This window comes from Salvia splendens, chromosome 12 (genome assembly GCF_004379255.2).
Source record: "Salvia splendens isolate huo1 chromosome 12, SspV2, whole genome shotgun sequence".
Taxonomy (NCBI): Eukaryota; Viridiplantae; Streptophyta; class Magnoliopsida; order Lamiales; family Lamiaceae; genus Salvia; species Salvia splendens.
In genome coordinates this window covers 15054667-15082653 of record NC_056043.1, presented here as the reverse complement: position 1 = coordinate 15082653, position 27987 = coordinate 15054667, and the positions used below count along the sequence as shown (strand labels likewise).

Genomic DNA, 27987 nt, shown 5'->3' with positions numbered 1-27987 from the left:
GATTACGTGTTGCCAAAAATAGAAATGACTCAATTAACTTGGAATTTTCCAAAATAGTAAAATGAATCTATTAACACGAAAGGGAGGGGGTATGAAAGTAGATATTAGGAGTAATTATATTATACTCATATGTTTAATAACACGCAAATGAATTCGTACATAAGGAATACTACTATGGAGTAGTATTAAAAAAAAGGAGTCGTATTATTGATAAATTAACATTAATTAGTAGAGATCATTGGGCTTGTTACTGCAATTGAAAAAGGGCTGAAACCCTAGGCCCATTGTGAGCCCATTTTGAAGCAACGCCTTATATTGCTGTGATTGGGGTTTAGGGTTACTGGAACCTCACAAACCGACCTTCCGCGCCGAGCTCTCTACCATTCTGCAGCCATGGTTCTCAAGTACGTCGCAATATTTTCCTGATATATGCTGATTAACTGTTGTTTATACGCTATTGAGCATCCGTGCTTCACTGAATCGAATTTCGGCAGTGGAACTTATTGAACCTTTAGATGTTTTTAAGGGTTGTTTAGATTGGATTTGCTCCATTAAATTCTAGTCGCATTTTTGTCGTAGATTTAGAGATCGTCAGATGCATCATATTTGGATTCGTGCTCTATGCATTTCAATTTCCATTTGCATTGATTTTCTACTTCTAGATAGTTGCTGGAAAATTGCCTTTGGTTTCAGACTCGCACTCTCTAATCCAGTGTTTTACTCACTGGAGCTAAAAAACTTGTTTCCGAGTCAATTTGTTTAGAGAATTTGCTCTAGCCGTATGTATGTTGTTTGGATTCTGCTGTAAAACCTTGGTTTTGATGATAACCTTGAGCGCACTTGAATATTGAAGAATTCATCGGTTTGATTCTCCAATTTTGTTTGTGCGTATATTGGATTTTGTAGATGTGCATATTGTACGGGGTATTGATTTAGTTGCTACTGTTCTTGGTTATCAGGACGGAGCTTTGCCGTTTTAGTGGTGCCAAGATTTATCCTGGAAGGGGCATTAGGTTTATAAGATCAGATTCTCAGGTGGGATAAAAGATAGCCAGTACTTTCTTTTACCCTTCCATTTGTAGTAATTCATATGGTTAAGGTGTGAACCCAATTTCCCACAACTGTTGTAGGTTTTCCTCTTTGTTAACTCAAAATGCAAGAGGTACTTCCACAATCGCCTGAGGCCTGCAAAGCTTACTTGGACTGCCATGTACAGAAAACAACACAAGAAGGTACTTTTGATTGATCTATCACCCAACACAGTTTGTTTCACAGTTTTTTCTCGACTCTGAAATGCTTTCGTTATTGGCATAGGATGCTGCTGCTGAAACTGTGAAGAAGAGGCGCCGTACCAACAAGAAGCCCTACTCAAGGTCCATTGTTGGTGCGACCTTAGAGGTCATTCAGAAGAAACGGGCCGAGAAGCCAGAGGTCCGTGATGCTGCACGTGAGGCTGCTCTACGGTATGAAACTTTAATTCCAAATGATAAAATATCACTCCTCTTACTTGGGTGAGAGTAGGCTTGTGATTACATTAGTTAAACAATTGAACTACTGTGTTGTATCAGTGAAATTAAGGAGAGGATTAAGAAAACCAAAGATGAAAAGAAGGCAAAGAAGGCCGAAGTTCAGTCCAAGCAAAAGGGTTCCGGCAAGTCCAATGTACCCAAGGGAGCAGCACCCAAGGGCCCTAAGATTGGAGGTGGTGGCGGCAAGCGTTGAAAGGTTTTTGCTTTTATATGTTATGCATAAGGAACAAAAATGGTTATAAGCCATTGCCGTTGTGTGCTGGTTTTGGTTTTGGTTTTGGTTTTGGTTTTGGTTTTGATCTACAACTTATTTCTTTCACTCAACATTGTCTTGGAAGGCTATTGGACTTTGTTTTCACTAGAAATAGCATACATTTTCTCCAGTTTAGTTGTTGAGCTCAGCTTAAAGTATCTATCTATGCATTACTAACTTTTTTCATCTGAGATTCCCTACAAAATTTCAATGCATTTTTTCATGAATAATTGTATGTTTTAGTGCTCAGTGACTAATTCTCTAATGAGACATTTTATCCGTCGGTGATAAAATTGCAGGAGGGATAAAAATAAAATAAATGATTGAAGAATGCAAAATCTCAAACTAGGCATGCATAAACTGAACTGGACCGGTGGTTAACTGTCGGTTCATAAATCGGAACTGGCGCGGCGGTTCCGAACTGCCGGACGGTTCCGCGGTTCGCTCAGTCCGGTTCAGGTTCAACGAAATGCGAAACCGGAACTGCCGGTTCAACTGAAATTTTAAAAAAATATTTTTTATTTATAAAAATTAATTTTTATATTTAAAAACAATTTTTACAAATAAATGAATACAAGAAATTTATAATAGCCTATATTTTTTTGATGGGCTTGCGAATTTATAAAACCATTCTAGGTTGTTTCTCTTTTATTGAGACATCTTTGAATATTTTTTGTTTCACTTTTAACGTGGGACAAAATATGTTGAAGTTTCTTTTATAACTACATGTTTTTTTTGTTTCATTTTCAACGTGGGACAAAATATGTTGAAGTTTCTTTTATAACTACATGTTTAGATCATTTATTCATCTTTTTCTAAGGTGGGATACAAAACTTTCTTTTGTTTTCTACTTTTCTTTATTTTTTACTACATTTTATTATTCACTAACTTTATCTTTATTTTACTTTATCTTTATTTTTGTTATGATTCTTTTTCTAAGGCAAATTTATAGATAATAATAGCATCAACTAGAATAGTTTAATTAAATTTGAATGTTGCATGTTGCTAATAATTTGTATATTTATAGAATGTGGACGTGTTCAAATAATTGGATTTAAATGTAAGTGTATTGCTAATTTTTCTCAATATATTGATTAAAATGTGAAAAAAAAAACAATTAATATAATTGGTATAATAATGATAAAAATAGATAACTAAAGAATGATTTGTTTAGTGGTATAATATAGTTTATATATTAGTAGTAGACTAATAGTATGATTGTGTATAATAGTTGTTATTCTAATAAATGTAGTATAATTTATATAAATAAAATTATTATTTGTGAATATATTCTTGATAGATAAGAATAAACACTTATTGAGTAATATGATTTGTATATAGATAAATAATTATTCATATTATAGTTATCGCTAGATTAATACAATTTGTATAATAATTATTCTCTTAATGTGTATAATGGTATTTATTAGTTAACATACACATAAACTTATACACAAACAAATCGATAATGATAAAGAATTAAATAATACTCCCTCCGTCCCGCTTTAGCAGTCCCGGTTGAGTCGGGCACATGTTTTAAGGGGTATTTAAGTGTGCAATAAATAAATGATGTAGTGGAGGTTGGGTCCCACTTTTAAACAACTTTTTTACTTTTTTGCTTTTAAGTGTGTAATAAATAAATGATGTAGTGGATGTTGGGTCCCACTTTTAAATGATGTAATAAATAAATTGATGTAGTGGACATCAATTTTTATGCACCGAGTTCAACCGGGACTCCTAAAGTGGGACACCCGAAATTGATCAACCGGGACTGCTAAAGCGGGACGGAGGGAGTAATACTTTATGTAATTATATTTGTTGTTAAGTTCTAATAATAGAAGATAGTCAAGATATAAACTAATATAAACAAAGATGATGGAGTTGTATCATGTAGTTATAAATAAGGAGTTTTATCCCACATTGAAAGAAAGAGCAACATATCCAAGAACATGTAGCTATAAAAAGGGAATCATCCAATACACTCTCTTTTCAACCCAAAGGATCAAGTCCAACATTAAGTGTAAATTGTAACTTATAAGTTGTGACTTGTGACTTGTAGTTTCGTTGAAATAAACACTAAAACGAGAAGAAGAAGAAGAAGAAGAAGAAGAAGGAAAAAAAAAATACGAATCGGCCCGGAACCGGCGGTTTCGGCCAAAAACCGGCGGTTTTGAACCGCCGCCAGAACCGCCGGTTTTTTGAACCGGAACTGGAACCGCCGAAGATCTTGGCGGGCCGGTTCAGGTTCAAGGAAATCTTGAACCGTGAACCGCCGGTTCCGGTTCGGAACCGGCGGTTTTCGAACCGTGTGCATGCCTATCTCAAACTACTTGAAAATAATAAATAAGAAATGAACGACTAAATACAATTTTTTTTTACTTCTAGTATATTTCATTAATCTTGTAAGTTGATACATAGACTATACATTTTGATGGCAAAAGAGCTAAAAATAATTCTCATTTCTCATCAATATTTATCATTCTAAACATAACGATTTATGAGCCATACTCATGCGCACTCTCTCACTTTTGTGTTGAGGTGGGAATGGTGTGTAACTGGACACATTTCTATAGTCTGTTAGATTATCATATAGATTGCGAAATTAGAGATATTGATGTTTGAAAGATGTTATTTTGTCTTACGCTTGCACCACAAATAGGGGTGTGCATTCGGGTTTCGGTTCGGTTTTTTGTCAAAACCGAACCAAAACCGAAAAACCGAATTTAGTTCAAAATCCAAACCGAACCGAACCCGAAAAACCGAAAAACCGAAACCGAAAAACCGAAAACCGAACTTAAAAAACCGAAAAACCCGAACAAAACCGAAAAAATAAATATAATATTAATATATATATTTGTATTTTATTTTATTTTATGTATACTAATAGAATATTTATATATAATATAAAATTAATAATACATATAATATATATAATATAGTAGAATTTATTAAAATAATATACTATATATTATATATAATATAATATATTAAATTAATAGAATATATATATATAATTCGGTTATTCGGTTTTTCGGTTTTTTCTTCGCCCGAACCGAACCGAACCGAAAAACCGAAATTTTTGTATTTTCAAAACCGAACCGAACCGAAAAACCGAAATAACCGAACCGAATTTCAAAATTTCGGTTTGATTCGGTTCGGATATTCGGTTTCCGGTTTTTTTGCTCACCCCTAACCACAAATCCTGAGCTTGGGGTTTATTGGAATTCAGCAATTTGGATTTGGTAAGGATTTAAGTTGCGATGAAGTTCAAAATAGTTACGAGTATTTGTATATGAGTATCACAATCTCACAGATTTCGATGTCAATGCTAATAGAAGTTCGTTTTAGAGCACAGATTTCGACAGTAATTGCATCATCAATTTAGTCGAACAAGAATGACACAAAATCCACCCCTAAAATTCATCGTCTTTTGTTTGAAATGATATGCATTAGTAGATTTTTAGGATAAATCAGGAGTATAACATAACATGAAATTCACCATTCACCCACATAATATTTGCAAAAATACATACTTCTCCCTTATTATCCACAATTTACATGACCAACATCCAAAACAAATATGGTTAGCTTAGTACCTGTGCCGACGCCCACCACTAAACCCTGAAATGTCCAGACGCCCCGATCCCGGATACACATTGCTCGACTGCACCTTCTGCCCTTCTCTATGCCTATTCACCGATTTCTATCTCTCCCACGGGGAGCTAGACCTCTCCGATTGAGGCCTCTGTTTTGGAGCACTGAGAGACCTTGCCTTTGCCTTTGAGGACTCCGTGTAAGCCATGTAGCTCGGATGCTCTGTGCAATTGCTCAGGCTGCTCTTGGCAGGCGCGAACAGCGCCCTCTTGGAGCTCCCTTCCACTGATGATGAGTAGGCGGGGCTGTTGTTGGCCGTGTAGAAGGGGCTTCCGTTGGCATTTATGGCTACCGTGAGAGGGCTTAGGGACGGACTTAACCATGTGGTGTGATGGTCGGAGATGTGGATGATGGTTCTGCCTGTAGGGCTCGTGCTTGGCCTTCCCGTGTCAACTTCTACAACCTTGTCGCCTTTCTCCTCATCCACACGGGCGATCCTAGTGAAGTAGGCGCCTTGGTCCCATCGCACCTTCTCGCCTTTCCTCCTCTCCATCCAGGGCGAGGGCGACTTGTCTGGATCATACACGAGGTTGGTGTTTTTCCTCTGCATTTTGGCGCAGGCAGGGGATTCATGCTCGTTCTGCTTCGTTGCGTGATCTGCCTTCTCCTGAACCAGTATTCAATATAGGCTTACATTTGACAACTTTACATATTCAATACTCCCTTTGTTCCATAACAGTAGAGTCATTTCATTTTCTGCACTCGTTTTGGAAAAATAATCATAAAGTGGACTCTTCTCTACATTATTCTCTCTCTACTATAACTATTTATTACTATCATTTTTCTAAAACGAGTGCAGAAAATGAAATGACTCCACCACAGTTGAACGAAGGGAGTACATGCTTACAATTCTTATTCAATATCTTACTGTGTGGTTGAAGAGGGAGGGCTTGGTGCTCTCCTCAGTGGGGAGTCGGCCAGCCCGTGCCCTGGCTTGGGCGCGCATAAGTGCCTGCAGCTGTCGTAACGTTTCAGCATTATGCTTCCGCAAAATGTGGCCTCTAACGAGTGCTTGGAGCTTAACCAAGGCCTTCAGCGCCCGTAGAGCTCTTCTCGACTGCAGACGTGAGTGAAAATGGATCACACACTATGATTACATTAGAGGTTGTTAGAGTTAGAGCACCAAACTAATCAAATTCCAAATGTTTAACAAGACATCTCAACCAATAGGATGAGAAAAGGTATCTCAAAACATAAATTGGCAACTTTTTCACCTTAACCAATAAACTAGGACTACCATTTTGCTTTTGGAATTTACTAGCTACAGCATCAAAAAATTTACCACTACCTTCGTCTACAAAAACAAAATTACTAGTAGTTTTAATTGTGGACGACACATATTTTAAAATAAAATTGGTTAAGTGAAAAAGAAATAAAGAGACAAAATAGATGATGTGTTATTAGTGAAAAATGAGACTCACGTCTTTTGAGAAAAAAACATCTTATCTTCCACAATCCACAATCCACAAAGAATAATTTTATTTTTCTTTTAATTTTGGACTGTCCATGTGTATGCAAACCTAGAAAACAATTTGCTGTTTTGCTTTAATTCCAAAAGGCAATGGAAAATGGAAATTTAGAACATGAATCAAACATATGCAAAAAAAATTAAATAATTTCCTATTATAGCAAGACAAAAAAGAAGCCCAGAAATAACACTACAAAATATTGTTAATTTAATGTCTACCTTTTTCACTACCTTTAAAGAAAAATGACTACGTTACATTTCCTTGTTTCAGTTTAGAAAATTATTGCATACAACATGGAAAAAGAGAGAGGAAAAATTACGAGATGACCACGGAAATGAGATTGAATCACAACGGCCGCTGGCTCCTCACAAACGACGTCGTTTTGTGAACAATACGTGGCGCCGTGGGCCACCGCAGCCTCGGCCACGGCGATTGCCTGCCTACTTGTCTCTTTGTCGTCGATCGCATGAGATCGACGGCGGAGTTTTCCCTTGGGAAAGCTCCATCTCTTCTTATTCAAGCCCAACATACCTCTAAACCATTTCAAAGCTTTGCCCATTGTGTTGGAGATGAGTGAAGGATGAAGCATGGAGCAGTTTTAGAGAGAATGGGGGAGTGAAGTGAAATGGTCAAGAATTGATATAACTACTAAACATGGGATTACCAAAATAGGTTATTGTTGGGTGCTATGGAAGTCTCTACCTAATTAGGAATCATTACATCTATTTATTGTTTTTAACTCTTTTTCATTTTTTAGTATTGTTACAGCTATTCCTTAGTAAATGTTTGTATCAAATTATATTAAATATTCAATTAATCATATAGCATAAATATTACTACTCATTTTTAAAATAATTAAACTTTATTGTATTAATCATGTAACTAAGAAACTGAGTTATTCTACCTTGCCTTCCATTATTCTGTCCTTAATTAAACAATTAAAATTAATAATGGGCAAGTTGTTTTTAATATAATCTATTCAAATTAAGATGATTTGTAACGATTATTAAAAAAAAAAACACTCCTTGTATTGAAAAAATGTTATATTAGTGGATGATACAAATTTTAATATAAAACTGATAAATATAAAAAAAAGAGATAAAGTGACTAGAGTATAGAAAAATACTAGATAAAGTTAGTACTTAAACTAAAAGTAAGACCAATTTTGATGGATGAATGAAAAAAAAAAGATGTATTTTTATGTAACGAGGGAGGAGTATGAAACTAGTCACGTTTTATGTTAGATGTCCAATTTACTCCTAATGAACTGATTTGATTAATTAATAGAAGCAGTGGCTTTATTTTGGATGAGTGCAATCCTTATAATTGAGAAGTTTTATTTTTTTCAATATAATTCATTTTTCAATGAGTGCTTTATTTGTACAAAAAATATTTTTTTTTCATATCGTGATCTAAATCCAATATTGAGTGTAATATTGAGATCAATTGTCCAAGCGAATATAAAATTTTCAAAAGCATTTTTATGACCAAAAGTTTCAAGTTTGTATTTCATCAAAATTTTAATTGTATAAGACAATTATCGATTGAGAAATGTTTAAAAACTACTCCATGATTTAATTCACTACTTATAAAAATTATTAGATTGATTAGCAGTCACCCAAAAATTACGATTTAAATGATAATTTTTCTCAAAAATAAACTCCCAAAATAACATTAAGTAAATTATTTTAATTTCATAAAATCAATCAATAATAGCTCCTCATAGCAAGGTGACTAAAACCACCCTTCCAAAGAAAATATAATAATATCTGATTAAAACTAACACTCATTTTGTACTTTTTCTTTCATTTTCTGTATTCACTCGTGTATTCTCTCTGTTCTATAACAAAAGTCCGGTTCTATAACAAAAGTCATATTTTTTTTAGTTTGTCTTATAAAAATTGCCACATTTCATATTTTGAAAAAGTTGTATATCACACTAATATAAATATACTATTTTTTCTTTTCACTTAACACACAAAATAATATTTTTTTAAATCTCATATTATTATTCAAATATAGCATTTATTATAGACGTGGAGGGTAAAGAGACAATAAGAGCATCTCCAATGCCAGCGTCAAAATCGCGACGCCGATTTTTCGCCGAAGCCGGTTCTGACGCCGAACCATTGGAACCGGCGTGGCGAAATCGGCGTCAAAATCGGCGTGGCCATGCCGATTCGCGCGATGACGCCGGTTCCGACGCCGATCCTCACGGCGCCATTGTGGGTCCCGGATCGGCGTCAAACCGGTGTCAGATTTTATTTTTTATTTTTTTTTCTTTTGAAAACACTATATATACGCGCTTTGAACGTAATTTTCATTCGCACCACTTGTTTTAACGAGTACTCTCTCTCTACCTTACTTTCTGTACAAGATCAATTTAAGAAATGAGTAATGCCGGTGGTAGTGGTGGGGATGCGGATGAGTACGAGCGTATGATGAACGAAGAGCTAGATGCCTATACGAGCCGTGAGGTTGATCGATGGATGCAGAGTTATATGCAGCCGGCGGCACCTCGCCCACGACCAGTTGTCCACCGTCGACAAGTGGTTGATCGTGATCATGAAGCTGCACATCAGCGCCTGTTCACAAATTACTTCGCAGAGGAGCCGCGTTTTAACGCCAACCATTTCAGGCGTCGTTTTAGGATGAGGCGGGACTTGTTTATGCGTATTGTTAACGCTTTGGAGCAGCGATATCTGTATTTCCGCTTCAGGCACGATGCGGCTGGCAGACCCGGCCACACCCCTATTCAAGAGTGCACTGCGGCAATCAGGCAGTTGGCCTACGGCACCGCGACAAACATGTGGGACGAATACCTCCACATCGGTGAGACGACTGCCATCGAATGTATGAAGTATTTCTGTCAGGGCGTGATCGAAGTATTCGGTGATCAGTATCTCCGAAAGCCTACCCCCGAAGATTGCCGGAATCTGCTGCGGATGCACGGGGATCAGCATGGGTTCCCGGGAATGTTAGGCAGCATAGATTGTATGCATTGGGAGTGGAAGAATTGTCCCGCTGCCTGGAAGGGGTTTTACACGACCGGCTACAAGGGAAAAAATCCCACGATGATCCTCGAGGCCGTAGCTGATTACCGGTTGTGGATTTGGCATGCGTATTTTGGGATAGCCGGTTCGAACAACGGCCTAAACGTCCTCAACTCGTCGCCCCTTTTCAACGAGCAGTGCCAGGGCGTCGGTCCGGCCATCAGTTTTGTCGCCAACGGCAACCAGCATGATATGGGCTACTACTTGGCGGATGGGATATACCCTAGGTGGCCCGTCTTTGTGAAGACGATCCGGTGCGCATCAGATGCGAAGAAGGCCTACTTTGCGACGCGGCAGGAGTCGGCGCGAAAGGACGTGGAGCGCGCATTTGGTGTGCTTCAGGCTCGATGGGCTGCAGTTAAGGGACCAACGCGTTTGTGGAATGTCGACTGCATTGCTGATATAATGTACGCTTGTATTATTATGCACAACATGATTGTCGAAGATGAAGGTGTACAACTAACTGATTGGGCCAACGACGATAATGAGGCCGGTCCAAGCCACGGCGTCGCCACCGCCAACGTATGAGGTGGGGTACCTCACGATGAAGAAGCCCTCCTCCAAGCACATGCCGACATGCGTCAGACGGAGGCTCATATTCGACTCTAAAAGGATTTAGTTGAAGAGTTGTGGGCGCGGAGGATTGCAAGGCATTAGTTTTTATGTAAATTTATGTAATTTTTTTAAATGTATTTTTTTTAAATTATTGTACTTTTTGAAATTTTAATATTATTATTCGAATTTTCCGTATTTGTCTTGTAAATTAAATTCCGTATGTTGATACGAGTGTAAATTAAATTATATAATTGTTATTAGTGATGTGGATAGGTAGTGTGAAGGCTATGTGAGGGCTATTTGATGTCCAGTTGATGTGAAAAGCTGATGTGGCAGGAGAATTGTAGTGCTGATGATGTGGCAGTGTGAAGGCTATGTGATGGCTATTTGACGTCCAGTCTTACTGGAGATGCTCTAAAGAAGCCCACAATTACGAACTTTGGTTTTAAAATCTCACAAAGTCGCATCACGTGTTTCTATTTTCCCGCCACGCCCCCACAAAATTAATTAATTTCCCTCGACATTCACTTTCTTCGTCTTCAGATCTTTTTTTATTATACTTCTAGAAGGATTTTATTTTGGATGTTAGATTTCAACCATTGGCTGAGGAACATAGGACAATTCAACGAAACGAGACTAATGATTCTATCATGTTTCATTTTTTGACGGCATCAATTTTAAGAAATGTTTATAAAAGTGAATCTAATATGAGTCCCACTAGAAATGTTTATAGAAGTGAATGTAATATTAGTCTCACTTGTATATATAATATTTTTAAATAAAATGTAAGTGTAATGAATTAGTTGAGTGTGAGGCCACCCGCAACGCGTCACGAGGGTGGCCCGGAACCCGTCACGCAGGGACGGGACGGCAGCGCGATGCGTTGCGGCGCCCCGTCTCGTCCCCAGCACGTCTCCATCTCGTCACGAAACCCGTTCCGCCGGGACGTAACGCGAGACAGCTCGCCACACGCCGCGGCGACGTGGTGCGCTCCCAGGCCATGCGTGACGCCCACTCGCCGGCCCGCGAGTGGGCGTCGTCACGCTGACGCAATAATTAAATTTTTTCAAAATCGAATTAAATAAAAAAACTAAAAAAAGTGAAACGGTAATGTTACCGTTTAAAAGAGCCGTTTTCAAATTTATTTATTTTTTAATTTTTTACTCTATAAATACTCCTAATTCATCATCATTTCACACACAACTACACATCTATTCTTCCAAATTCATCTCCATTTCCTCTCCAATTTTCATCTAACATCTAATCACAAAATGTCCGGCGATGGAAACTCCGGCGGTGGAGGCTCCGGCGCGTGGGATCTCAACGCGTTCGGCGACTGGGGGAGCATGTACAACACATTGGGTGGTTCCGGTTCGTCGACGCCGGGCACCCAGGGTTCGGGCACGCCGGGGGGGTACCAACCACCCTATTTTGATGTTGATGCATACGTCCGTCCCTCAGCCCCGCGGTATTCGCAGGGATTATCCCAGATTCGGGAGGATTATCCGGTTGAACCCACTCCGGAAGAAGGCTGAGGCGGGGGAGGAGGCCGAGGCGGGGGAGGCTCCAGGGCGGAGGCGGAGGCGGAGGAGGAGGAGGAGGATCTAGGCCGGCATCCGTACGGCCTTGATAAGGCTCATTTCATGCATCGGTTTAAGGGTGAAATACATGCTACTTGATCGGTTTATCGCGCAAAACAAGTGTTAAATGTGCAGAAATACCACTTAACCAAGGCAGCAAGGCCGAACTGATCAAGCAAGTACAAAAGACGATAAAAGGCCAAGAATCGGGGGAGTTGACAAACTCATAGTTTAGGATGTTTAGATGGGTGATTAACACATGTTGTCGAATCTTTTGAGGTATAAAGTATATGTTTCACCCACTTTTCAGCTATTTTTTAGAGTTAACAAGTTTGTCGGAGTTTTGATGCAAGAACAGGTCTAAAACGGGCAAAACGGAGCGAACGGGCTGACCACAGAATGTTCGCCCGACCGGGCGAATTTCATATAAAAAACGCCCGGTCGGGCGAAGAAAACAGAAAGTTCGCCCGACCGGGCGTTTTTCATCCAACAAAACGCCCGACCGGGCGTTTGAAGCCTCATCGCGATTTACCCAGATCGCCCGACCGGGCATATTCCGACTTACAGATCGCCCGACCGGGCGATTTGTCGCTGTTGCCAACTTTGCCTCTTTCTTACTCCGGATATAAAAGGGTTCTCACTCATTTCCAAACCCTAACTCCCACACCACGAATCTTAGCAAGAAAGTAAGGTTTTGAGAGGATTTGAAGTCAAGGAGCTTCCCATTTCCAAGAGATTGGAGGAAGGAGACCCCCCACCATCAATTCCACCATAGGGAGTTCTAGTATCATTTCTATTATGTGTAGCTTTGTTTTCCTTGTTTTTGCTTTTATGTTAGCTTTGACTATGAGTAGCTAAGCTTTTAGTAGGGATTTGGTGAAGTTTGAATGGATTGTATGGATTGAATCTATGGTTGAATGCGTATCTATCTCTTTTGTTGGTTTTGTTGAACCTTGGTCTTTTAATATCTAATTGCTTAGCTACCAATTAGATAAATCTTGTACCTAATTGATGTTATTGAGAAATACAAGATTAGGATAGATGTGTAATCAACAACTCCGTGCATTATATGTAATCGAGAGATGCATAAGCTAGAGAGAGGGCTTGGGTCCGTTGTGCTTTGGAGTCAATCTCGAATTGTATGGACGAGACTCCTACACTAGAGATTGACCCACGTGTTAGATGCACCCGAGAGGGGGTCTAACCGATTATCCCGACTTTCCTAACCGCATTTGAGGCCCAATAGATGAGCATGACCCATAGATGAAATCCTTGATCCATTCTAACGGATCCATTTCCCTATACTTTCCCAATTTGTGTGAAAACCTATCTTTGTTTGTTTGTTTTTCTTAGTTAATTGTCTTACTAGCTTATTTGTTCTTTGATCTTAGTTAAGAAAACCAAAAACCCCTTTTATTAGTCTAGATAGTGTTCAAAGTTACATCATAGTATTCAAACCGGCTTTTAGTCTCCGTGGATCGATAATTTAGCTTACCACGTGCTACTTAACTCGTACACTTGCGGGTGACGCTTTTGAATACTAAATTAGCACGAGTCAAGTTTTTGGCGCCGTTGCCGGGGACTAAATTTGCTTTTGTGTTTGATATTGTGAAAAGATAGAGAATACTAGTTTAGACATTTTACTTGCTTTAATTATTTAGTTTAGTTTTCTAGTTTAGCTCTATTTTGACTTTGTTTCCTCTCTTGTGTTGTGTAGGTTTTTATGCTCACGCGCTCAAGTCGTTTACCCCTTGAGCCGATTAATTTAGAGATAGAAGCCGCCAATAGAAGAAGAGGAGGACGAAGGAGAAGAGCAAGAGCTCAACATCAAGTTGAGCCAATGGAAAATCCACATGGGAACAATGAGGGAATTCCCCCTCCACCTCCACCTCTATTAAATCAAGACCAAATCATTCTCCAACTACAACAAGAAATGGCGGAGATGAGAAGGGAAAGAGAGGAGGAAAGGAGGCGAGAGGCTCCGGTTAGAGATGCATTTGGGAACGTCAATATCCCACATCCACCCTATGATACAAGGGTGAATGCCAACAATTTTGAGTTGAAGACAGGATTGATTCAATTTGTGGAGCAACGTGTTTTCTCGGGAAGGCCCACGGAGGATCCTAATAGGCACTTATCTAAATTCTTAGAGATTGCCAATACAACTAAGCTTAATGGGGTTCCCGACGATACAATCAAACTTAGGCTATTTCCATTCTCATTGTCGGGATATGCTAGAGATTGGTTTGATAACCTTGAGCCGGGCTCGGTTACAAGTTGGGACGACTTAGCCCAAAAGTTTTTGGATCGATTCTTCCCTCTAAGCTCCACTCTCAACCTCCAAGCAGAGATCTCCCACTTTAAAATGAAGGGCCAAGAGTCTATGTTCGAGGCTTGGGAGAGATTCAACGCCTTGCTAAAGAAATGCCCCAACCATGGGTTATCTCCGGGCCATCAAGTGAGCCTCTTCTACAATGGATGCTCGGAGTTTATCAAGAGTCAATTAGACTTTGGTTCGGGGGGTTCATTCTTGGACAAGGGGGTCGAGGAGTGCAAGAAGATGCTTCAAAGGCTTGCCTATACTAGCAAGGGTTGGAGCTCGGGCCGAGATAGTTCAATGCCGGTGGCTTCGGTTGTGGATTCGGATGCATTCAATCTTCTCAACCAACAAATGATGTTGTTGAATCAAAAGGTGGATGGCCTTAGTTTGGGAGTGGCACCTATGGGAGAGCCTTTACATACCGTGGAAGATGTCAATTATGTGCATCAAGGAGGGAATCAAAGGAACTTCTACAACTATCGCCCTAACAATGGGGGTGGTAATTACCAAGGCTATCGCTCACCCTTCAATGCACATCCAAACCTTTCTTATGGCAATCCAAACAATGCTATCCAACCACCTCCACCACCTCATTTCCCTACACCTAGTGGGTCGACAAGTGGGGCCGCTAATGTGCCCACCAATTCTAAACCTTCAAGTGATGATGTCACCCATGAGCTTCTAAAAGCTCTAATGGAGAAGACCGATGGAATCATGACACAATCTACTAAGAGAATTGATAAGGTTGAGACGGCGGTAGTGGAGGTCACCACGAGAATGGGGGCTTTGGAGCATCAAATGAGTCAAATTGCCCAAGCCGTGGGCCAACTTCATCAACCGGGGCAATTCCCAAGCAACACCATTCCTAACCCAAAGGATTGCAAGGCTATCAATTTGAGGAGTGGAACAAGCTATAAGAGCCCCCCTATGCCCGAAAAGGAAGCTATTGTGCAACCCGAAGAAGAAGAGACAATAGAAGTGGAGGCATCAACGAAGAGCCCACCAAAAGATCAAGCCGAGACAATAGTTCCTCCTAAGCCCACGGAAGTTAAACTTCCTTTCCCTCAAATGATGCAAAAGAAAAAGAAGGATGAACAATTTTCAAGATTTTTGGATATCTTTAGGAAAGTTCAAATTAACATCCCTCTTGTTGAAGCACTTCAACAAATGCCAAGTTATGCAAAGTTCCTCAAGGATGTGGTATCACAAAAAAGGAAATGGGGGCACTATGAGATGGTCAACTTGACGGAGAGTTGCAGTGCAATTATTCAAAGGAAGTTGCCGGCCAAAATGCAAGATCCGGGAAGCTTCACTATTGAGTGCACTATTGGAAATTGCTTTGTGGGGAATGCCTTGTGCGATCTAGGGGCTAGCATTAATCTTATGCCATTGTCCTTCTTCAACAAGTTGAATATTGGTAAATTGAGATCGACTAGCATTACTTTGCAAATGGCGGATAGATCGGTGGCATATCCCTCGGGCATAGCAGAAGATATATTGGTGAGGGTGAATGAGTTCATATTCCCCGTTGACTTCGTGGTGTTGGACATGGAAGAGGATAGAATTGTACCTCTTATTTTGGGAAGACCGTTCCTTGCCACCGGGAAGGCCATGATCGATGTTTCAAAAGGGGAACTTACACTTCGCCTCAATGATGAGAGCGTGACATTTTCGATATATGAGGCCTTAAAGAGGCATGATGCGGAACCGGGAGGAAGCCTACAACATTGCAATGTTGTGACCGTGATGGATGAGTGTGTTGGAGGAGTGGCACCGACCTCTTACTTGGATGATCAATTAGAGAGATGCATTTCTCATTCCATGTATTCTTCTCATTCTTTTGATGTTTTGGATGCTAACCCCGAGTTGTTGGAATTTGTAGGTGCTTTGGACTCGGCTAAAGAAATCCCTAGATCACTTCGTCCACAATTTCTACCTCTTAGGAGTGGAAGTGAAGATAGCAATAAAGATGGGGAAAACAAGAAGCTTGAGTTGAAGCCACTTCCACTACACTTGCGATATGCCTTTCTTGGAGGGAATGACACTTTTCCGGTAATTGTATCATCTTCTCTCTCTAGTTTCGAGTTGGATAAATTGTTGAGAGTTCTTAGGAAGCATAAGAGAGCCATTGGGTGGTCCATATCGGACATTAAGGGAATAAGCCCAACCGTTTGCATGCATAGAATTCATTTAGACGAGGGGTATAAGCCTAAGGTACAAAACCAAAGGCGACTAAACCCTATTATGCAAGATGTGGTTAGAAAAGAAGTGTTGAAATGGTTAGATGCCGGTATGATATATGCTATATCCGACAGTGAGTGGGTGAGTCCTACTCAAGTGGTGTCTAAAAAGGGGGGCACCACTGTGGTGAAAGGGAAAAATGATGAGTTGATAGCTACTAGAGTGGTGTCCGGGTGGAGAGTTTGCATTGATTATCGCGCTTTAAATTTGGCCACTAGGAAAGATCACTTCCCCCTTCCATTTATTGATCAAATGTTGGATAGGTTAGCCGGACATGAGTATTATTGTTTTCTCGACGGTTATTCGGGATATAACCAAATTTTGATAGCTCCCGAGGATCAACATAAGACGGCTTTTGTGTGTCCTTATGGTGTCTATGCATTTAGGAGAATGTCTTTTGGGCTTTGTAATGCCCCGGCTACTTTTCAGAGATGTATGATGTCCATTTTTCATGATATGGTTGAGAATATTATGGAGGTTTTCATGGATGACTTCTCTGTTTTTGGTATGACATTTGATAGTTGCTTGGATAATCTAACCAAAGTTTTGCAGAGATGTGAGGAGACCAATCTAGTACTCAATTGGGAGAAATGTCATTTTATGGTCCGTGATGGGATCGTGTTGGGACACAAAATTTCAGCCGGAGGACTTGAAGTGGATAGAGCCAAGATAGTTGCCATTGAGCAATTGCCACATCCTTGTAGTGAGAAGGCCGTGAGGAGCTTCCTAGGCCATGCGGGGTTCTATAGGCGTTTCATCAAAGATTTTTCACATATTGCTAGACCCCTTTGCCATTTACTAGCTAAAGATGTAAAATTTGATTTCACTCTTGAATGTGCGCAGGCATTTGAGAAGCTCAAGGCGGCGTTGGTGAGTGCCCCAATCTTGATCTCCCCCGATTGGTCTCAACCTTTCGAGATCATGTGTGATGCAAGTGATGTGGCGGTAGGCTCGGCTTTGGGACAAAAGAGAGACAAGATATTCCGGGTGATATATTATGCTAGTAGGACATTGGATTCGGCTCAAGCTAACTACACCACTACCGAGAAGGAAATGCTTGCGGTGGTCTACTCTTTTGACAAGTTCCGCCCTTACCTTATTGGGGCCAAAACTATTGTCTTTACTGACCATGCCGCCATCCGCCATCTATTTGTTAAGCAAGATGCAAAACCAAGGCTTATAAGGTGGATCTTGCTCCTTCAAGAATTTGATTTGGAGATCCGAGATAGAAAAGGGTGTGAGAATGTGGTGGCGGATCATCTCTCAAGATTGGAGCATGCTAGTGAAGAGGAAAAATTGAAGTTGGTCATCAATGAAGAATTCCCGGATGAGCATTTGTTTTATGTGGCCAAGGGTCAAGTGGCATGGTATGCCAATATTGTGAACTATCTTGTTGCTAAGGTGATTCCCGAAGGACTTGAGGACTATCAAAAGAAGAAGTTCTTCCACGACGTGAAGTTCTATTTTTGGGACGAGCCTTGTCTTTTTAGAAGATGTGCCGACATGGTGATTAGAAGATGTGTCCCTCAAGAGGAGTGGGAGTCCGTTATTATGCATTGCCACACCGCACCTAGTGGGGGGCATTTTGGAGCTAACCGGACTGCTATGAAAGTGCTCCAAAGTGGTCTATTTTGGCCAACCATCACCAAAGACTGCCAGGACTACGTGAGAAGATGCAACGAGTGCCAGAGAATGGGGGGTGTTTCTAAGAAGAAGGAGATGCCATTGACGACAATTGTTGAAGTCGAGTTGTTTGATGTGTGGGGCATTGACTTCATGGGGCCCTTTCCTCCATCTAGTGGGTTCCAATACATTCTACTAGCCGTTGACTATGTATCAAGGTGGGTGGAAGCCATTCCTACCCAAACTAATGATTCAAAGGTGGTGATTAAATTCGTTCAAAAGAACATATTCACGCGATTCGGCGCACCTCGGGCTATCATAAGTGATGGAGGGTCTCATTTTCGCAATAGGTGGCTAGAGGCGGTCTTAGCAAGGCATGGAGTGAAGCATCGGGTGACAACTCCTTATCATCCACAAGCTAATGGTCAAACCGAGTTGGCCAATAGAGAGATCAAACAAATATTGCAAAAGAGTGTCAATGCTAACCGTAGAGATTGGGCTCTCAAGCTTGACGATGCTCTATGGGCGTATAGGACGGCTTACAAGACGCCAATCGGGATGTCACCTTATCAATTGGTCTTTGGGAAATCATGCCATCTCCCGGTTGAATTGAAGCACTCATCATATTGGGCGGTGAGGCAAATGAACATGGACTTCACCAAGGCCGGCAAGGAAAGGAAGCTTCACCTCAATTTACTTGATGAATTTAGGAATGAAGCTTATGCTAATTCCTCAATCTACAAGGAGAGGATGAAGACGTATCACGACAAGATGATTGAGAGGCGTGAATTCCACAAGGGGGATGCCGTGTTGCTTTTCAACCACAAGTTGAGACTCTTTCCGGGCAAGCTAAAATCTAAGTGGTCGGGACCCTTCACTATCAAGGAGGTCATGAGCAATGGCACAATGGTGCTCAAAGGACCCGATGGAAGCACGTTCAAGGCAAATGGTCAAAATCTCAAGAGGTTCTTTACCAAGGAGCAACAAGACGAGGTCTTTGTGGTTGCCTTGATTGAGTAGTGGAGCTTGCAAAGCGTCGGGCAAATGACGTTAAACAATTGCGCTATGGGGGAGGCAACCCCTAGTAGGTAAAATTTATAGCTTTTGTGTTTTTGGTGTGTTTTTATTTTGTTCTTGTTTTTGGTGTGTTTTGTGTGTTTTAAGTGGAACAGGAGATAGGCTTTGATGGGTGAAAAGCGGACAAAAACCTGGAGAAATGGCGAAATGGACTTGGAATCCAGAAAGTTCGCCCGACCGGGCGTTTTGCAAAGTGCAAATCGCCCGACCGGGCGTTTACAGAAATCGAGATTGTCCAGAAAGTTTGCCCGACCGGGCGTTTTGCAAAGTGCAAATCGCCCGACCGGGCGTTTCCAGAAATACGAATCGCCCGACCGGGCGATGTATAAAATACGAATCGCCCGACCGGGCGTTTGATGAAATCGGGATTGTCCAGAAAGTTCGCCCGACCGGGCGATTTTCAAAGTGCAAATCGCCCGACCGGGCGATTTCTTCGCGCGATTTAAAGACGCAAACCAGGTCAGTTTTTACACTTTCAAAACCCTACCCCCATTTCTCTCTCGTTCCTCTCTACTCTCTCTCGCCCCTCCACCTTCAAATCTTCCACTTACACTGATTTCACACACATACCATCCTCCCAATCCATCTAATTCAAGGGTTGAACCGATTAATCGGTTGATTTACTCAAGAACAAGCAAAAAGGAGAGAATCCGTTTTCTATCACTCTAAGCCCGAAAGGTATGATTTTTTCATTCTTCTCTTACTTATGTCGGTGTTTAGATGATTATTGGTGAATCGAGGGTTGGAAACTAGCATGTCTTTCGTTTGTTTGGAGATTTCTTGACTAATTGCTAGTTAGAGGATGAATTTGGTTTGAATGGTTGCTTTGAGCATGAATTGTGCAATTTCCTTCATGGGTTTGTGGTTATTGAGTGTGGGGAACTAGCATGCTTTGATTTGTTGATGTCTACATAGATGCAATGTTAGATAAGTGATGCATGTTGGTGGAATGTTTGAGTTAAGCATGATTGAGGTTTATTGTTGTGGAAGAGACATTGTGTGACACAATGGGGGGTTGATTCTAGTCTCGATAAATGTATGAATGAGAAGTTCTTTTAGTATAGAGTATGTTTGGGGGAGAGTGTCTACATTAATGCATCTTTGTGGTTTCTTGTCGAATTGATCTAATACTCTCAATTTTTAGGTAGTGAACGATGGCGCCCAACCACTCTGGAGTTAATTTGAATGCCGAAGAGAAGAAGAAATGGGCCGAACTCTCACAACTACCCTACCGGGTAGCTAGATATCCATGCCCTATCACAATCCGACGGTTGGGCATTGAGCAGTGCTTCAATGAGCTATGTGAAGAGGGGCAACTAAATGGGCTCTTCATGGCACAGAGGAACCCCTCCTATCAGAGGCTTACACTGGAGTTCTTGTCTACCCTTGAGGTAATCATGAACAGGAGGGAGATAGTTGCCATCAAGTTTCGTATGAGGAATGCTGAGTACACAGTGACGATGGCACAATTCAAGGAGATCTTTGGATTTTCAGGGGAGGTGTATAGAGAGCCGTTTAACTTCAGTCACAATGCGAATGACTTCTGGAAGGCCATCACTACCGTTGATGACAACTTCGCCGCCAACAGGGCAAAGGGTTCTCTCATTAGGAACCCAGCCTTGCGCTTACTCCAGAAGGCGTGTGTATGTTACCCCTTCGCTCGTCATGAGCATGGGAGTGTGCAGAGAGACGAGCTCTTCCTGTTATGGACTATTTTGCACAAGGAGGCTCCCTTGAATTTGGGCCACTTCATGATCAAACATCTTGAGAGGGCTTCGAAGAAGAAAACCGGCACACTCTGTGTCGGTGCGGTTGTGTCAGCTATTGCACTCCATCTGGGAGTGTCGACGAGGGGCTTGGTCGCCGACATTGGTGACAACTTGATGGACTTCGGCTTTCTGAGAAGAACAAGGCTGGTCGGAGTGGACCAACGAGGGCAGATATATTTGATACAGAGGGCAGCAGATCATTACCCCCTCCCGGACACCGTCAACACCTATGTGAACGGTCCTTTCCACAAGGAAAACTGGAAGATGAAGGCTGCGGTCCACGAACAAGTCACGGCGGTGAATCCGCGGAACTTGCAATTTAGGGATGTGAGCCCGAGCTCGAGTGTTGATGAAGCGCCCCACATGGGCTTTCCCGAGATCGAGATGGGGGACGAGCAGAATGAAGAAGAAAATGAGGAGGAAGGTGAGGATCAACCGACCTACCAAGGGGGAGATGAAGCCGGGACAAGCACGCAGAGGACACGAAGCCGACAAGAGCGACAAGAGGAGGACTACGGCTCGATCAATGAGAGGTTGACACGGATGGAGTTGCGTCAGCAGGAATATTGGGTCCAGAATGAAGCGCGATGGGACCAGTTCGAAACCAACTGGACCCAATTCACTGATTTCAACAATGCACAATGGGCCAACATCAATGCCCGATTCGATGAATTCCGTGGCCAGTGGCAGCATCCGCCTCCTCCTCCGCAGTGAAGGTCCATGGGAGATCCACTCTCTTTCAAACTTATCCTAGCTTTGCTTGGAATAAGTTTGGGGGGTGTCTAGTGGATTCCCTCTTTTACCTCTCTCCCTCTTTATTTGATGATGATACCCCGGCCTGTACCCCTATTCTTTTGATGATATTTGATGATGATATGTGGGCATGTAAACTTATGTGGTTTTGTTTCCTTGTTCCTCTTGTGTTTGTGTCTTTGTTTTTCTTTTTAGGTTTGTTTTTCTTGTTTCCTTTTGTGTTGAATTATCTCCCTTGGCTAGGATGATAGTAGGGTTGAGAAAAATTAAAATTTGAACGAGTGTGAGACATGATGGAGGAGTTGCCAATGATGATTTTGTGCAAAAACTTTCGAAAACCTTGTTGATATGGCTAAAGAACATGTGATTTTTCATTTCAAATTGCCTAAAGTGAATTACATGGTGCCTTGTCTTTTGCCAAAATGACCTTGTGAGAATTGAGCCTATATTGTTCCTAAATGTGTGATTTATCTCAAACATGTCGTATGTTTCTAGAACTTGCTCGCGATTTCTTTGAGTCTACATAGTGATCATAGAGATAAGGGAGGACGTTAGGCCATCCTTGTTAGCCAAATTCTACTTTTACCCGTTATCATGTTAATAATCTTTGTTAGCCCACTTTGAGCCAATAACCTTTCCTTTGACAAACCATGGGGTTGGATTTCTTGTGTTCTATTTTTGAAAAATCAAAAGGAAATGAAAGTTTGAAAGGGGGAATTAGCAAATGAAATAGAAGCTTATTGAGGTAGAAAAACAAAAGAAAAAGAAAGAAAGAATAGTGATGTTACCATGCAAAGCATGGAGAAAAAGAAAGAAAAGAAATAGAAAAAAAAAAGAGAGAGAAAAGAAAAGAAAATTGAAAGTGAGAAATAGTTAATAATTGGCATTTATTGGAAAGGGTGTGTGAAGGTTGAAAAAGAGGTGAAGAACAAAAATGGAATGTTGGTAGATGAGAAGAGTCTAGGGAAGCCTAGAACTAGCTAGATTGGGGAAGAAAGTTGGTGAAGTTGAGCAAGATATTGGGAATTAAAGTCACTTTAGCCGAAAATTGTCTCACCTATCCAAAGAGCCTACATTACAACCTATTGAAAAGACCTTTCGGACCTTATATCTTTAATCACACCATAGTAGAGGAGAGTGTAAATTTCGAGCAAGCCTATGGTAAACTATGCATGTTTTGATGATTTGAGAGTTATGTCAAGAGTTTATATACTTTGAGAGTGAGTGAAATTTCTAAAATGCACATTGCATTTTCTCCTTGAGAGGGCAAATTGGCAAGGTTGAGTACATGATAGTAACTTGAAGCTATATTTCATAATACTTTACATGCATCCGAGGCCATTGATACTTGTCGTATTTTATTTCTATTGAGGCAATGATGACACTCCACATCCTTGCATGAGTTTGTATGTCTTGTTTCTTTACTTCTTGTTCGAGGACTAACAAATGTTTAAGTTTGGGGGAGTTGACAAACTCATAGTTTAGGATGTTTAGATGGGTGATTAACACATGTTGTCGAATCTTTTGAGGTATAAAGTATATGTTTCACCCACTTTTCAGCTATTTTTTAGAGTTAACAAGTTTGTCGGAGTTTTGATGCAAGAACAGGTCTAAAACGGGCAAAACGGAGCGAACGGGCTGACCACAGAATGTTCGCCCGACCGGGCGAATTTCATATAAAAAACGCCCGGTCGGGCGAAGAAAACAGAAAGTTCGCCCGACCGGGCGTTTTTTCATCCAACAAAACGCCCGACCGGGCGTTTGAAGCCTCATCGCGATTTACCCAGATCGCCCGACCGGGCATATTCCGACTTACAGATCGCCCGACCGGGCGATTTGTCGCTGTTGCCAACTTTGCCTCTTTCTTACTCCGGATATAAAAGGGTTCTCACTCATTTCCAAACCCTAACTCCCACACCACGAATCTTAGCAAGAAAGTAAGGTTTTGAGAGGATTTGAAGTCAAGGAGCTTCCCATTTCCAAGAGATTGGAGGAAGGAGACCCCCCACCATCAATTCCACCATAGGGAGTTCTAGTATCATTTCTATTATGTGTAGCTTTGTTTTCCTTGTTTTTGCTTTTATGTTAGCTTTGACTATGAGTAGCTAAGCTTTTAGTAGGGATTTGGTGAAGTTTGAATGGATTGTATGGATTGAATCTATGGTTGAATGCGTATCTATCTCTTTTGTTGGTTTTGTTGAACCTTGGTCTTTTAATATCTAATTGCTTAGCTACCAATTAGATAAATCTTGTACCTAATTGATGTTATTGAGAAATACAAGATTAGGATAGATGTGTAATCAACAACTCCGTGCATTATATGTAATCGAGAGATGCATAAGCTAGAGAGAGGGCTTGGGTCCGTTGTGCTTTGGAGTCAATCTCGAATTGTATGGACGAGACTCCTACACTAGAGATTGACCCACGTGTTAGATGCACCCGAGAGGGGGTCTAACCGATTATCCCGACTTTCCTAACCGCATTTGAGGCCCAATAGATGAGCATGACCCATAGATGAAATCCTTGATCCATTCTAACGGATCCATTTCCCTATACTTTCCCAATTTGTGTGAAAACCTATCTTTGTTTGTTTGTTTTTCTTAGTTAATTGTCTTACTAGCTTATTTGTTCTTTGATCTTAGTTAAGAAAACCAAAAACCCCTTTTATTAGTCTAGATAGTGTTCAAAGTTACATCATAGTATTCAAACCGGCTTTTAGTCTCCGTGGATCGATAATTTAGCTTACCACGTGCTACTTAACTCGTACACTTGCGGGTGACGCTTTTGAATACTAAATTAGCACGAGTCAGGAGTTGATCAAGGGGGAGCGATCAAGCAGTTAGGTGAGGACCGCTGGCTTCTATAAGAAGAACACGTGAGAAAATGAGTTGGATATAGCACACCATTCTGTTATCAAGGACGACGTTCTAGAAGGGGACACGTGCTGGAATATGAGACGCAAGGACGGAGCTGAGTCACGAATCTGTTACAAAAAAGCGTCGTCATTCTAGAAGAACAGCACGTAGCAATCAATGAGTCGCTCACTCTCAGAATGAGCGAATATTCTCTGTCAAGATCGTTATCCAGCTGGCGGCCGAATCGAGCTTATAAATAGAGGGTGTGCCATCACAAGAAGGCATCCGAGACTTTACTTTCCGTCTAGTTTAGCTTAGCTTAGTTATTTAGCGTAGTTCAGCTCTCTAGCTTAGTTTAGTTCAGCTCTGTAGCTTAGTTTAGTTCAGTTCTCTAGCTTAGTTTAAAGGGCGACCGAAAGGGAGCGCTGCAGAATACTCATTTCTGTTAGCGTTATCTTAAGTTTCCCGCTGAGATTTTTCTCAGTTTTTACCGCTTTCTTAGATTCCAAAGTGTTAGCTTAGTTTGAATTTCACGTTGTACCCAGCTTTTAGTTTAATCAAAGTTATTTTCGCTTTTAAACCACGCATTTACTTTTCTGTTATTACCTGCAATTCACTTGAGCTAGTTTAATTCTGTCTAGATTAAAACCAGTAGTTAAAAACTCCCAAGTTAAAGAGTGGCAGCAGCCAACACCACTGTTCACTACTCACACACTCGACATACCAACTTTTCTGTGGGATCGACCCCGAACTTGCCGCTTTACTGTTAAAGTTGTGCAAAATTGGGAGTTATAAATTACTTTGGCAAGACGGAAAGGGCGAGAGCTAGATTGCATTGATTAAGTGGCAACGACATTTGTTACCTAATCCAATCGGTTCGGTTATCATTCCATATAACTTGATCCGCATTCTATTCGTGCTTTCGACCTCTTTCCAAGTCCTTCCAAAATGGCGCCGTTGCCGGGAAGCATGGTGTTACTTTATGTTTGTGCGTAGTGCGTAGGTGTATATAATTTTGTTTCTCATTTTTTTGTTTTGTCCTGCTGTTGATGAGAAGGTACCACCAAGGCGATTACTGGAATCATCCCTTGATATACAGAAGAACTAACACTCAGTGGAGAGTCCAGGAAGCCGGCGTTGTCATCACTCGTCGCAGAGCCTTATTAGAAGCATCAGCTGCCACTGAGCAGAAAACACAACCACCACCACCAGAACGAACGGAAGCAGAGATGGCCGTTGTCGCCGACGACTCGGAAATCGACTCTCTACACGCTCATGATGAGAGAGAGCCCACCCATGCCATCGCCGCTACTCCTGGAATGCAGACCATCGCAATCAAATCAGGAGTACTGGCCATTTTGTCCCATTTCTGTGGCCTTTTGAAGGAATGTCCGTATGCTTTCCTGGAAGAATTCTGCAGATACTGTGATATTCAGCCCGTGCCAGCTGGATCCACATCTGAAGATTACAGGCTTAAGGCTATTCCCTTCGTTTTGAAGGGCGATGCGGGTGTCTGGCTGTCAAGGCTGCCGGAAGGATCCATTAGGACGTGGGCTGAGTTTTCGTATGATATTCCTCGATCGTTTCTTTCCAACATAAAAAACAAGTGCCCTAAAAAGTGAAATTACAGAAGCCAGACATGAGTATGACGAGCCCCTCGGCCAGTACTGGGATAGGTTCCAAGGGCTGCTTCAAGCATGCCTTAACCACAAGTTGGGAGAGAAGGAGATCTACTCGATCTTCTATGGCGGACTCACGGTGGACAGCAAGAACGACCTCAACCTCGCAGCACAAGGGGATTTCTAAGCTAAGAATATTTTGGAGAGGCTGATTGAGGCTAAGCGGTCGTACGAAACATCTCGAGGGCAGTACAGAAGAGGAGCAGTGCACGCAGCTGAGGCGCGCAACGATGAAAAGCTGGAGACTCGATTTGAGCAGATGGAGAAGAAACTGCTGTAAGCAGTAGAAAAAACGAGACCGCCGCCACCGCCTGCACCGAAGGAGACACAGTTGCTGGGGTTTGGTGCCCCTTGCACAGCGGAAGACATGCATTCACAAATAAATCATACATATGGATCTATTTGACCGATTATGAGATTAATTGATTCACATGTTAAACATTGAATTGCATACAAAAATGCACAAAAATCATGCTTAAGGAATTAAAATCCTATTTCATGATATTCTACGGTTTAGGATTACCGATCTGATTCTCCAAAGAATCGATGATTGCTTGCGCCTTCTCCACGTGATGTTCTTCGTACTCAACCACGAATCTTCTAATCTGTATCCCGAACTCAGAATCTGACCTTTGGGTGGGCAAAGCTTATCAGAATCGAAAAGGGCTTGATTAGAAAGAAGACAGAATATCAGTTTTCTCAAAAACTGATTTTTCGTCCACTCCCAGAGGGGAGCACGAAAATTAATGGTTAATTCACGTTAAATCTCCTTTCTAATCTCCTTTATATAGAGTTATGATGGGCCAGATTAGGGATCCATGGAGGTTGGACTTGGGCCAAACCTGTTGGACTTTTACTAATTAAATTGTGCCCCAATTTAATACAAGTCCAACAGAATATTGTTATCAGCCACTACAGTAAAATAATATTGACTGCCCGTCCAATCCCAAATTACGAGTAATCCGGGCTTTACCTCTTTAATTTATTATTTCCCGTGTTTAAGATATAAATATCCATTAATTAATTTAAGTCTGCTATATGACTTTAATTAATTAATATCTTTTTCCAAGAGTTGTCTAGTTCAAAATCTTTATTTATTATTCTGGAATAAATTCCAACCGGCCGGGTTTTTGAATAATAAAACCTTTTTCGAACACCTCTTGAGGATATTATCAAACTGGACTCACCCAACACACGATTCATTGCAATAACAATACTAACACCTCTAGACATTGATCACCACTACCCAAGATACCAGGATTCTTGGATTGCGAAAAATCCGCACCATTTGATAAATCAAAGTAGTGCATAATCAATATCATATGCTCAATGTTATGTCAACAATGATTAAGAAATAACAATCACCGAGACCTCGTCTTTCAGTAAATAGCAAGAAAGACTTATCTCAACTGTTAGATCCTTCAGTGCTATACCACACCAGTGTCGTTTATTTCCTAAGGTAAGGAAACATGCGGACAGACACTGCAACCTTTCACGATAGGTAGCCAAAGCCTATCTAGGTTGTGAAATTATATTTCTCATCTACAAAGAACTGACTGTGTCACCTTCTGTGAACG

The 27987-nt window shown here is 41.1% G+C and overlaps 4 protein-coding genes and 1 non-coding gene across 7 annotated transcripts; 3 read left to right on the top strand and 2 right to left on the bottom strand.

Moving 5' to 3' along the window:
- Nucleotides 1-309: 309 nt before the first annotated feature.
- Nucleotides 310-1968, top strand: LOC121756913 (60S ribosomal protein L24-like). The gene is made up of 5 exons (XM_042152343.1): nt 310-404; nt 960-1035; nt 1131-1232; nt 1315-1463; nt 1569-1968. Exons 1-5 carry the CDS (start codon nt 394-396, stop codon nt 1720-1722), a joined length of 492 nt encoding a protein of 163 aa, XP_042008277.1. The 5' UTR covers nt 310-393; the 3' UTR covers nt 1723-1968.
- Nucleotides 1969-5485: 3517 nt separating this feature from the next.
- Nucleotides 5486-7464, bottom strand: LOC121757598 (protein IQ-DOMAIN 17-like). The gene is made up of 3 exons (XM_042153119.1): nt 7225-7464; nt 6305-6493; nt 5486-6043 (listed from the first exon to the last, which is right to left on the bottom strand). Exons 1-3 carry the CDS (start codon nt 7462-7464, stop codon nt 5486-5488), a joined length of 987 nt encoding a protein of 328 aa, XP_042009053.1.
- Nucleotides 7465-12307: 4843 nt separating this feature from the next.
- Nucleotides 12308-19478, top strand: LOC121758716. 3 transcript variants are annotated; one of them, XM_042154109.1, is made up of 3 exons: nt 12308-12877; nt 13811-16465; nt 17498-19478. In XM_042154109.1, the coding sequence occupies exons 2-3, from the start codon at nt 13817-13819 to the stop codon at nt 19295-19297; spliced, it is 4449 nt and encodes a 1482-aa protein (XP_042010043.1). In that variant the 5' UTR covers nt 12308-12877; nt 13811-13816; the 3' UTR covers nt 19298-19478. The 3 variants fall into 3 exon arrangements, with proteins under 3 accessions (XP_042010043.1, XP_042010042.1, XP_042010041.1); XM_042154108.1 differs by having other exon boundaries at nt 17207-19478; XM_042154107.1 differs by having other exon boundaries at nt 13811-19478.
- LOC121759782 lies at nt 14429-14535 on the bottom strand. The gene has a single exon (XR_006041727.1). It is a non-coding gene; the product is annotated as a small nucleolar RNA R71 (small nucleolar RNA).
- Nucleotides 19479-19982: 504 nt separating the features above from the next.
- LOC121759300 lies at nt 19983-22031 on the top strand. Its single transcript, XM_042154835.1, has 2 exons — nt 19983-20032; nt 20499-22031. Exon 2 carries the CDS (start codon nt 20509-20511, stop codon nt 21835-21837), a length of 1329 nt encoding a protein of 442 aa, XP_042010769.1. The 5' UTR covers nt 19983-20032; nt 20499-20508; the 3' UTR covers nt 21838-22031.
- Nucleotides 22032-27987: the final 5956 nt, after the last annotated feature.